General features: G+C 49.4%; 1 protein-coding gene across 1 annotated transcript in view; it reads left to right on the top strand.

The window, feature by feature from the left end:
• LOC142471231 (uncharacterized) overlaps window positions 1-12,497 on the top strand; it is a 50,460-nt gene that overhangs the window by 2,396 nt on the left and 35,567 nt on the right. The window contains exons 2-3 of the mRNA XM_075578037.1: window positions 3,638-3,745; window positions 9,720-9,833. Coding sequence (XP_075434152.1) covers window positions 3,665-3,745; window positions 9,720-9,833 — 195 coding nt within the window. The 5' untranslated portion in view covers window positions 3,638-3,664. The remainder of the gene's footprint in view (window positions 1-3,637; window positions 3,746-9,719; window positions 9,834-12,497) is intronic.

Raw genomic sequence — 12,497 nt, 5'->3', positions numbered from 1 at the left:
TCTAACCTCCCTCCCTCACCCTTCCACAGGCTAACCCCACCCTCACCCTTCCACAGGCTAACCCCCACCACTCACCCTTCCACAGGCTAACCCCCCTCCCCCTCGCTCACACCCTTTCACAGGCTTACCCCCCCCCTCCCCACCCTTTCACAGGCTTACTCCCCCTCCCCACCCTTTCACAGGCTAACCCACTCCCCCTCCCCCACCTCACCCTTTCACAGGCTAATCCCCCTCCCCACCCTTTCACAGGCTAACTCCCCTCCCCACCCTTTCACAGGCTAACTCCCCTCCCCACTCTGTCACAGGCTAACTCCCCTCCCCACCCTTTCACAGGCTAACTCCCCTCCTTCCCTCACCCTTCACAGGCTAACCGTCCCCCTCCCTCCCACCCTTTCACAGGCTAACCTCCCCCCTCCCTCCTCACCCTTCCACAGGCTAACCCCTCCCCCCTCCCTCCTCACCCTTCCACAGCTTACCCCTCCCCCCTCCCTCCTCACCCTTCCACAGGCTAACCCTCCCCCTCCCCTCCTCACCCTTCCACAGGCTAACCCCTCCCCCCTCCTCCTCACCCTTCCACAGGCTAACCCCTCCTCCTCACCCTTCCCAGGCTAACCCCTCCCCCCTCCCTCACCCTTCCACAGGCTAACCTCTCCCCCCCTCTTTCCTCACCCTTCCACAGGCTAACCTCTCCCCCCCCTCCCTCCTCACCCTTCCACAGGCTAACCCCTCCCCCCCCTCCCTCACCCTTCCACAGGCTAACCACCCTCCCCCCTCCCTCCTCACCCTTCCCCCTCCCTCCTCACCCTTCCCCCCTCCCTCCTCACCCTTTCACAGGCTAACCTCCCTCCCTCACCCTTCCACAGGCAAACCCCACCCTCACCCTTCCACAGGCTAATCCCCCCTCCCTCCTCGCCCTTCCACAGGCTAACCCCCCTCCCTCACCCCCCTCCTCACCCTTTCACAGGCTACCCCCCCCTCCATCCTCACCCTTCCACAGACTAACCCCCCCCTCCCTCCTAACCCTTCCACAGGCTACCCCCTCCTCACCCTTCCACATGCAAACCCCACAGGCTGCCTCCTCACTCTTCCACAGGCTAAACCCGACCCCCCCTTCCTCCTCACCCTTCCACAGGCTAACCCGATCCCCCCTCCCTCCTCACCCTTAACACCCTCCCTCCTCACCCTTCACAGGGTAACCCTCCCTCCCTCACCCTACCACAGGCTAACCCCACCCTCACCCCTTCCACAGGCTACCCCCCCACTCACCCCTTCACAGGCTAACTCCCCCTCCCTCCTCGCCCTTCCACAGGCTAACACCCTCCCTCACCCCCTCCGCACCCTTTCACAGTCTACCCCCACCCCTCCATCCTCACCCTTCCACAGACTAGCCCCCCTCCCTCCTCACCCTTCCACAGGCTACCCCCCCTCCTCACCCTTCCACAGGCAAACCCCCCAGCCTCCCTCCTCACCCTTCCACATGCTAACCCCCCCCTCCCTCCTCACCCTTTTCACACGGTACCAGGGTACCCCCCCCACCCTTACTCCTCACCCTTCCAGAGGCTTACCCCACTCCCTCCTCGCCCTTCCACAGGCTAACCCTCCCTCCCTCCTCACCCTTTCACAGGCTAACCTCCTCCCCCCCCTCCCTCCTCACCCTTCCACAGCTAACCCCTCCCCCCCTCCCTCCCTCACCCCTCTCCCCTCCCTCCACCTCCTTCCACAGGATAACCCCTCCCTCCCTCACCCTTCCACAGGCTAACACCTCCCCCCTCCCTCCTCACCCTTCCACAGGCTAACCCCTCCCCCCCTCCCTCCCTCACCCTTCCACAGGCTAACCCCCTCCCTCCTCACCCCTCCCTCCTCACCCCTCCCTCCTCACCCTTCTACAGGCTAAACCCTTCCCTCCTCACCCCTTCTACAGGCTAACCCCTCCCTCCTCACCCTTCCACAGGCTAACCCCTCCCTCCCTCCTCACCCTTCCACAGGCTACCCCTCCCCCCTCCCTCCTCACCCTTCCACAGGCTAACCCTCCCCCCCGCCCCTCCTCACCCTTTCCACAGGCTAACCCCTCCCCCCCTCCCTCCTCACCCTTCCACAGGCTAACCCCTCCCCTCCCTCCTCACCCTTCCACAGGCTAACCCCTCCCCCCTCCCTCCTCACACTTCCACGGGCTAACCCCTCCCTCCTCACACTTCACAGGCTTACCCCCCCCCTTCCTCCTCACACTTCCACAGGCTAACCCGATCCCCCCTCCCTCCTCACCCTACCACAGGCTAATCCGATCCCCCCTCCCTCCTCACCCTTCCCCCCTCCCTCCTCACCCTTTCACATGCTAACCTCCCTCCCTCACCCTTCCACAGGCAAACCCCACCCTCACCCTTCCACAGGCTAATCCCCCCTCCCTCCTCGCCCTTCCACAGGCTAACCCCCCTCCCTCACCCCCTCCTCACCCTTTCACAGGCTACCCCCCCCTCTATCCTCAACCTTCCACAGACTAAACCCCCTCCCTCCTAACCCTTCCACAGGCTACCCCCCTCCTCACCCTTCCACAAGCAAACCCCACAGGCTCCCTCCTCACTCTTCCACAGGCTAACCCCGATCCCCCCTTCCTCCTCACCCTTCCACAGGCTAACCCGATCCCCCCTCCCTCCTCACCCTTAACACCCTCCCTCCTCACCCTTTCACAGGGTAACCTCCCTCCCTCACCCTTCCACAGGCTAACCCCACCCTCACCCTTCCACAGGCTAACCCCCCCACTCACCCTTCCACAGGCTAACCCCCCCTCCCTCCTCGCCCTTCCACAGGCTAACACCCTCCCTCACCCCCTCCTCACCCTTTCACAGGCTACCCCCCCTCCATCCTTGCCCTTCCACAGACTAACCCCCCTCCCTCCTAACCCTTCCACAGGCTACCCCCCTCCTCATCCTTCCACAGGCAAACCCCCCAGCCTCCCTCCTCACCCTTCCACATGCTATCTCCCCCTCCCTCCTCACCCTTTCACATTGTACCCCCCCACCCTTACTCCTCACCCTTCCAGAGGCTTACCCCACTCCCTCCTCGCCCTTCCACAGGCTAACCCCCCTTTCCTCCTCACCGTTTCACAGGCTAACCCTCCCTCCTCAAGCTTTCACAGGCTAAACCCCCCTACCTCCCTTCCTCCCTCCTTCCTCACCCTTCCACAGGCTAACCCCCCTCTTCTTCCACAGGCTAACCCCTCCCTCCTCACCCTTCCACAGAATAACCCCCCCTCCCTCTTCACCCTTCCACAGGCTAACCCCCCCCCTCCCTCCTCGCCCTTCCACAGGCTAACCCTCCCCCTCCCTCCTCACCCTTCCACAGGATAAACCCCCCTCCCTCCTCACCCTTCCACAAACTAACCCCCCCCCCATCTCACCTGTCCACAAGCTAACCCCCCCATCTCACCCTTCCACATCCTAAGACACCCCCCCCCCCTCCTCACCCTTCCACAGGCTAACCCCCACCCCCTCCTCGCCCTTCCACAGACTCACCCCTTCAGATGAACAATGACTAGAAGCTGATCACTTCCTCACATCTGTCCCTCCCACTGAAAGTGTCACGATAGAGAGGACCTTATTCCTTCACATCTGTAGATCTTACCCATTCTGTTTTGTTCCAGAGCCCACCAGAGCATCTGACTAACTCTATGATGAACAAGGACAAGAAGCAGATAGCTGAGGGCATCTTGAATCACACCCTGGACATCATCTACCTGCTGACTGGAGAGGTGAGGGCTTCTACAGAAGGTCATAGTGGCACCCCTCATATCTCCTTCTGTATATAGAGGACATCTGTGTCTCCCACTGCAGGGTGATACAGATGGGCACCCAAACCCCAAGTTTGTTGAAGAGCACCAACATCCGTATTAACTGTAAACAACATCTTGTTAAAGTTACCACAACCGTCTTATCTTTTAAATAAAGTAGCACAGATTCCATTTTAGCGCATGATCCTTGTCACGGGACACGGGAACACTGGAATCATGCCGACATGGCTCATACCCAGCAACTGTTCCCATTGCCAGCCAGATATCTCTCACAGAGATAGGTGCCTCAGAGTCTGGGCTGAACAAAGGCTCCACTCTTAGGCTACGTCCATAGAGGGGGAGCCGCGCTGAGCCGTGCGAACGCATAGGCTCGCCTGTTCAAGCATGAGCGTTTTCATGAACATATAGGCGAGCCAGAGTGCGCGATCGGGAGGCAGGGCAGTGACGTTGCTGGGCCAATAACCCGCGACGCGCTGACGTCAACGTCACGCTGCTTCGCGCTGATTGGGTGTTTTCAGCTGACAGCGCGATGAGAAACAGGCTCGGCTGTTGGTTGAAAATCCCAGCGCCTGAGCACGCCTGCGGACGCTCGCGGGGGAGCCCCCTCTAAAGATATCCTCATTGAGGATGACGGGGCTCAGCGCGGAGCGTCCGCACGGCTCAGTGTGGCTCCCCTCTCTATGGACGTAGCCTTAGAGGCATTGTTCCCCAGACTTGAGTCGGCACCCCTCCCCACTTCTAACAATGGCTGAAGCACTTCATCCCACATTTTAATAGCAGAACCGGATCTCTTTAAATCTCTTGTGTGCAGGCTGGCTGAGTGAATTAGCAGCCCTGCACACAGAGGAGACCGAAAATACAGGCATCACATTTCAAAAAAAATTCTAACCACATTAACAAGATGGATACTAGTTTAACCCCTGTGTATCCATCTAGACAGGTAGGGGCAATTGCAGGGTTTATACTTTATTATAATAGCCCAATTACTCCTACTGTCACACCTCCCCTCCTTAAGAGGAGAGCTCTGGGGCAGCAGGTCCGACGGGTTGGCTCCCAAGATCGAGGACTGAGGAAGCTCATCTGTCAGGATTGTCCTGTCAAGACAAGCCATCGGCATTCCCATCTTCACTGCCCTATTTGTGCTGAATCGCTATAGACAACAGCCAGCCAAGACAATAGTCAGCCACTCCTTTTCTATCGTAGTGTAGGCAACCGCCTGATCTATTTGTTTGCTGTTCTGGCTGGCGCTAGTGAGGGTGCTCTTGAAATCCTGGAATGTGGTCTCGCACTCCGGAGACCAGTGCGTGGGAGTCTTTTTTTTGTCAGATCGGTCGGGTTTGGCTAGGGCTCTATACTGGGGAATGAACTTATGGTGGAAGCCATCAGGCTATCTCCCCCTCGAAGATCCACTTCACCTCTGCGAAGACCTGGTAGGCATTTTTTTTGGAGGTGTCTTTGATCGCCGGTGTGGACCAGGTGATCGGTTAGGTCGGTCTTGCTTGGCTTGTATGTATATAGCCCTCGATATCTCCCTAGCAGCACTCTTGCCTGCTCTGTTGGGGAGCTGGGGACAACAATAATAACACCCATAGCGTGATTTTTATAAGTTCGTAAAAAATTGATGAATTAAAGTCCCCCTCAAATAGTGTATTAAACATGTTAGGCACATTTGGGATTTCATTCAGACCACCGGGGACAGGGAATTACTCATTCATTTTTGTAGCCCCACTTAGTATGCGTCTAGTGACTCACTAAAGCAGATAAGAATGTGCAGCTCCGGACTTCTAAGACATCCCACTGGCTTGGTGCCCTGATGTCTGTAAAAGCCTGGAGTTGAAAGGGCTGAGTGTCCCCAAGGTGTTAACTGGGGAGGGGCTCCTCAAGTACCCCCATCCTAGTGTAAAGTCCGGACAGTTTGGCAAAAGGTGGCCAGCCCAGACTTAGTGTCGCCAGGGAGATGGGTTGGTTCTCATATGCTAAGGAGCAAAGGTGCTAAGTTGACACATGCTCTTAGCAAAATGAGAAGCCCCCTCTGCCAGGTTTCCAAAGTATTGGCAACTCCAGGATAGGTGGGAAAAGTAATTCCCATGGAGGGATTGGCTTAACTAGTTAGAGATAGCTATTTAAACTCTATAAGAATGCATGCAGCCCATCAGGAATCCGATTCATCTAAAGTTCCTCAAGATTAAGATTTATGCAAAAATCCGCTAAGATTTCGTAAGGGTTAAAGATTCCAAGTGCCATTACAGCGGTGGCAGAACGAAAGAAGCAGCTCCGTTGCAGGTAGCGCTGCTGACCGAGGACCATTTCAAGCCATTTTGCGTGCAACTCCCGCGCCTGGGAAATTGCTCCTAGTGACTTTGTTTTTCAAGATTTCGTTTTGGGAACAGTTTATTTCGTTTGGCCCCATCCCAGTAAGTGTATTTTGATTGTAATTGTGTAACATTGTGTGTATGTCCATTCGTGAAATAAATTGCAATTTATTTTATCTCCTTGCTTTGCTCAATCATATGATCCCCGGGTATAAATGTGTTAAAAGTGCTGGTCTCCCGTGACACACACCCCGAAGGTAATTTATTTTTTATTTTTATAACATTCAAAGCTTTATTGCTATCGGACACGCACTAATAATTTTAGCATACTGTACCATGCAGGAATCGAATAGTCATTGACATCATACCAATCCTACGGTGTAGTGGTAGAGAACCCCTACCAGTGTATGAAGAGTCATGGGTTTGATTCCTGCAGGGTATTGTAAAATTATTATTTTATTTTAACTGTACTGTAATGTATTTTATAAATTATTTTTTTACATTTTATAATTTATAAAGTATTATATAAAATACTAATTTCTGAATGATAAAATACCATGCAGGAATCCAACCCATGACCCTTCATACACTAGTAGTGTGTGTGCGTGTGTCCGTCCGTCCATCCGCAATAGAGGGGGGAAAAAACCTTGGAAATGTGCGCCACGCACGTGACGCAGCCTGATGAAGCGAGGAGAGAGCTGCAGATGCCGAGGCGGTGGCCATTTTGCAAGAAAATATTCGGAGAGGTTTTTAAATCAGGAGCCACGCTCAGACCGCGTTATATGCGGATCCGCGTTGTAGTACATGAAAGTACCAAAAAAAAAGGGAGTCCCTGCCACGAAGAGCTTACAATGTAAGTGTTAAGTAGAGTGAACTTACAGAAACAGTAGGAGGGTGCTATGGTAAGTGCGTCTGCAAGGGGTCAAGGTCGGTGCATCTGAGATGTATAATATCAGCCAGCAGACCTGCTCATATGCTTGGTTAAAGAGGTTTGTTTTAAGAATGGTCCTAAAGGTGGAGACAGGGTGCTGGGCGGATATTGAGGGGAAGAACATTTCAGAGATGTGGGGCAGTGAGTGAGATGTTTTAGGCGGGAGAGGGCTTTAGATACAAAAGTGGTAGACAGAAGACATTCTTGAGCAGAAAACAAGAGTCGAGCGTGTCTATAGTGAGAAATTAGGGCTGAAATGTAAAGAACGGAAGAAGAGCCTTAAAAGGGAGGAGGAGATTTTTGTGATACAGAGTTTGAGAGGAAGCAAGGAGTGGGATTTTAGCACAAGAAACACAGACAGATTTAGGAGAGTAAAGTGATTCTAGCAGCAGCATTTAGGATTGATTGTATGGGAAACAGGTGAGAGACAGGAAGGCCGGACAGCAGGAGGTTACAATAGTTGAGACGGGAGAGAATGAGGACCTGTGTTACAGTTTTAGCAGTAGAGGGACAGAAGAAACGGCATATCTTTGCAATGTTAGAGGTAAAACCGACAGATTTAGCTACATTGTGAATGTGAGAGGAGAATGTGAGGAGTGACACCTAGGCAGTGTGCTTGTGATACTGGGTGTATAATAGTACTGCCAACAATGTAAAAGGGGGCAGTAAGGCCAGGCTTGGGAGGAAGTATGAGGAGCTCCAACTTTGACATGTTAAGTTTGAGTCAGCGGAGGGCCATCCAGGATGATATAGCAGAGAGAAATTTGGACACTTTGATCTGTACAGCAGGTTTAAGGTCAGAGGTTGAAAGGTAAATTTGTGTGTCATCAGAAGAGTAGTGATATTTGAACCCTAGAGATGTGCTAAGGTAACTTAGAGAAAGTGTGTAAAGAGAAGGGGTCCCAGGATAGAGCCTTGGTGTACACCCACAGAGAGATAGACAGAGGAGGAGGAGGTGTTGGCAAATGAGACACTGAAATAAAATGGGAGAGATAAGAGGATATCCATAATAGAGCCCTGTTCCAAGAGTATGGAGAATGTGAAGAAGAGTGAGGTCCACAGTATCAAAGGCTACAGAGAGGTTGTGTACTATGAGAAAAGTGTAATGATCTTTGATTTTCGTAGCTTGAAGGTAATTAGTTATTTTGGTGAAGGCTGTTTCAGTGGAGAACGTACCTGGTGAAAAAATGGAGTAATCGAGAGGAACACATGGCGTTCAATTAGTTTTGAGGCAATATTCAGGAGGGAGACAGGGCAATAATTAGAGACAGGTAGGGTCAAGCTTGTTGTTTTTGTGTAAGGGTATAACTGTTGTGTGCTTGAAGGAGACAGGAAAGGTACCAGAGTAGAGGGAGAAGTTGAAAATATGATTAGAGTAGGAGCAAGAGGTTTGAGGAGATGGAAGGGAATGTGGTGAAGAGGACAAGTGGTAGAAGAAGAGATCAGCAGTGACACGTCCTCCTCTGTGACGGAGGAAAAAGAGTCGAGGAAGGCAGGAGGAGAGTTAGGAAGAGGTGTAGAATGTGAAGAGGATACAGAATGAATGCCTTGACGAATGGAAATCACCTTTTCTCTTAAAATAGTCAACAAAGTCCTGAGGTGAAATAGAGGAAGAAAGACAGATAACAGTGTCACGGGAGACCAGGTAATTTACACCTTTATACTGGGATCATTCATTGAGCAAAACTAGGAAGTTAAATAAATTGTAATTTATTCCATAGAAACAGACGTACACACAGTGAATTACAAATAACAAGAGGAAACACGCTTACTGGGGGATCTGGGTTAAAAAAAACCTAACCTTTCATAACTCAGATAGTCCTTAAAACAAAGTCTTTCAGTTACCGGGATGTACCCGCAAAAGGCCTGGAGCTCAATTCGGCATGAATTACCAGACGCCACTGCTGTATCTGCTCTGGAGCTACTGAAATCCCTTGACCGGGAGATAGAGGGATCATAACCAGCAATGGTTCCCATAGCCAGCCCGATATCTCTCACAGACATAGGTTCCTCAATGTCGGCTGAACAAAGGCTCCGCTCTTAGAGACATTGTTCCCCAGACTTGAGCGAGAACCCCTTCTCACTCCTGTGTCTGAAGCACATCACCTCCCACACTTGAATAGCAGGCCCATATCTTTGTGTGTATGATGGCTGTGTGAATTACTGGCCCTGCACACAGAGGAGACAGAAAAGATAAGCATCACATTTCAAATAGTTGAAAACATTTTTCTAACCACATTAACATGATGGATACTAGTCTAACCACTGGGTATCCATCTAGATGGGTCGAGGCAATGGTAGGGCTTATCCTTTATTATAATAACCACATTGCCCCTACCATCCCAATCCTGTCACGTTTGAAGCTTCTGTAAAATTGGTAGCTTTCCTCTTAGTTTTTCCAGTTGGTCTCTCTAATGTGAAGGACAAGTACAGTCACTATCCCTAACTGCTGTGGAGGAACACTTCCGCATGGACCAGAGCTCATTGTTGGAGTTTCTGACTAACTCACTGATGAATAAGTACCAGACTCCGATGACTCCCTTATATCTGTCCCTCCCACTGCAAAGATACACAGATGTCCCATAGTCTTTCTTTTCTAATTTCTATTTAAAAATGCACAGTGACACAGACAGCAAGTGCATTTATTTCTTATACCCATACATCTGCTATCTCTCATTGTCTTTGGTCTTAGAGCCAATCCTTGGAGCATCTGACTGACTCCCTGATGATGAACAACATTAATAAGAAGATGACTGAGAGGATCTTGAATCACACCCTTGGGCTCATCTACCTGCTGACTGGAGAGGTGGGAGCTGCTGAGAATGTCATAATGTCATAGTGTGTCTCTGTGTTACTTTGGGAACCGATGCAAGGGGACAGATGCAGTTATACAATGACAGAGTCTGGGGCAGACGACTGAGCATAGGGAGAGCACATCATAAATGGACCTTACTAGGCAGAAGGAGAAAACAGTCAGATATGGTCAAAGAAGCATGAGTTTGTTGACAAGCGTATTGTACTAGTGAGAGGATAGTCAAATTGCTTGGCTTTATCTGAGGAGATATGTATGTGGAGTGGGTGATTTCACTACATATAATACTTGTATTTGTTGTGTCTGTAGAGGTCTAACTGATCATACAGTATACTATATCAGGATTTCACACTCTACCTTTTCTGTGCTCGTATGAGACCAAAACAATGTAAATATAATAGAAGACTGATGCCTTTGTGATATATTGTTCTATTCAAGTCAGGACAGCAAAGAGAGCAACTCTGCCTGAGATCTATTGGTATATTGTTATGTACTACCCATTCTACGAAAAATACCAAAAAGGCTGGAAGAATTCTATTCTTTATTAGAACACTACACCCTGGCAAGAGGGGTGGGTGCTGGGTACTGTGCCCATCATGAAGGGGTATGTTTGATGATCACAACTTGTGAAGGAGAAAGATAATTGAATAATAGACCTTCCGGAACCGATCACTCCAATCTGCCTCCACTCGATTACCTGCTCCAACCCAAGCACTTGCCCCGATATCATTACCAGTATGGACCAACCAACTCCAAAAACGAGATGAACCTACATCCCAACTACATGATCGACTCACAACTTCTACAGTGTTTGCTGACACTCAATTTTCAGTTCTTGGATAATCATGGTAAATAAAAGTTTACATAGAACTCTCATTCCAAAATAACCTGCATATGTGTTCCATATACTACACATGCGCCTACATTAAAAAAAACCTACATATGCATTCCAGAGGCCACGAATGTGCCTACATTCAAAGACTCTTACAGTATATGCTTACCATAGACCACGCATGCAACTACATTCAAAGACCCGCATGCATATAGATATTGTACTTTAAGCATTTATTATATTTGTTTATTAAGTACAGTAAATAAATAATCTCACAATTATTTTCCAGAATGAAGCCATTAAGGGGACAGCTGGAAGAAGATGTCGATTGAAGTCTAATTACTAATATTGGCATTTTCAACTTTTTCCTACCAACTTCTGCTACATGCACGTTATATATTCAACTTTATATTTTATTAATATTTTCTACTTTTTTTTAAAATATTTTATTCGGAGTAGGTACATATTGTAGAGACAGACATAATTTATACTATGGAAGTTTCACGGAAATAAAAACATTGTAGCAGCAAAATATTGTAACTGCAAAACATTGTAAATGCAATGGCCTGTTTCTTGTGTAATATTTACATGTACAGGCAGTCCTCGTTTTACAACGAATGGCTTATACCAGGGGGGCGCAAACTTTTTTCCCTGCGCCCCCCTGCCGGCTGTCCCCTCACTCCCGCGCCCCCCTCCCAACCCCAACTTACGCGCGCTCCGGCGTAATGACGTCACGTTGCCATAGCAACGTGACGTCACATGACCTCGCAGCGTCATTTTGACGCCGCGTTGCCATGGTGACACAGGGAGGAAGCCGCCGGAGCCACGGTAAGTTAGGTTTACAGAGGCCCTGCAGCTCCCCCGGCACTTAATTTAAGTGCCTTCGGGAAGCGCGCGGGGCCTCTGTAAACCCCGCGCCCCCCGTCGGCAGTGTCGCGCCCCCCCTGGGGGTCGCGCCCCACAGTTTGCGCACCGCTGGCTTATACAACGCTATGCAATGCATACCTATGTTCATTTTTACAACGCCAAAACGACTTATCCAATGCTCTTACAACGCTTTGCAAAGTTGTTTGTGTATATAATATATATATTATATAATATATTATACTATATAATATATTATTATATTTTGTTATATTATATAAATATAATACAGTATATACACTATATAATTTGTCTGTGCTGCGTATCTTATTGCCTGCATAAACTATTTGGTGTATTTTAGTGTTAAAAATGCCTTCAGGAACGGAACCTTTCATTTAAACAGTTTTCCTATGGGAAAACGTGTTTCGCTACCCAACGCCATTTTGAGTAACACATTGTGTCAGATAACCGAGGACTGCCTGTATTGAGTGTTCACATTAGTGATGTGGGATTTTGCCACAATACTGGCACAACTTGCTTACACCATTTACTGCATGCATGCACAAAGCAAGTTTCACGGAAATTAAAGCAGTCCTCTCTCCCCACTCCCTGCTTTAATATTTTAATAACACTATTATAATTTTATAAACTAAGCTATTCATGAATTTTTCATGTGCACTGCCCCCTAAGTGCTTAATGCTATGCTAGGATTCCTGCTTTGCACAAACGACTCACTGATTGCATACATGTTAAAATCCAGAAGGATTATCTCACCTTTTGTTAACCAAGGGCAAACATGAGAAGGATTTTCAGAGCCCATCAGCAGTTCTTACTTGTCAGCTGGTACAGAAACTTGTATCTGTAAGAGTATAAAAAATAGAGTAGAGAAATGTTGTTTAAATTACAATTATTTACTATACTACATTACTGTGGCCATTCCAGATCATTCAAAAAGAACCAGT

The sequence above is a fragment of the Ascaphus truei genome, chromosome 20 (genome assembly GCF_040206685.1).
Source record: "Ascaphus truei isolate aAscTru1 chromosome 20, aAscTru1.hap1, whole genome shotgun sequence".
Taxonomy (NCBI): domain Eukaryota; kingdom Metazoa; phylum Chordata; class Amphibia; order Anura; family Ascaphidae; genus Ascaphus; species Ascaphus truei.
Note: the sequence above shows the minus strand (reverse complement) of the source record. Positions and strands in the feature narration are given on the sequence as shown.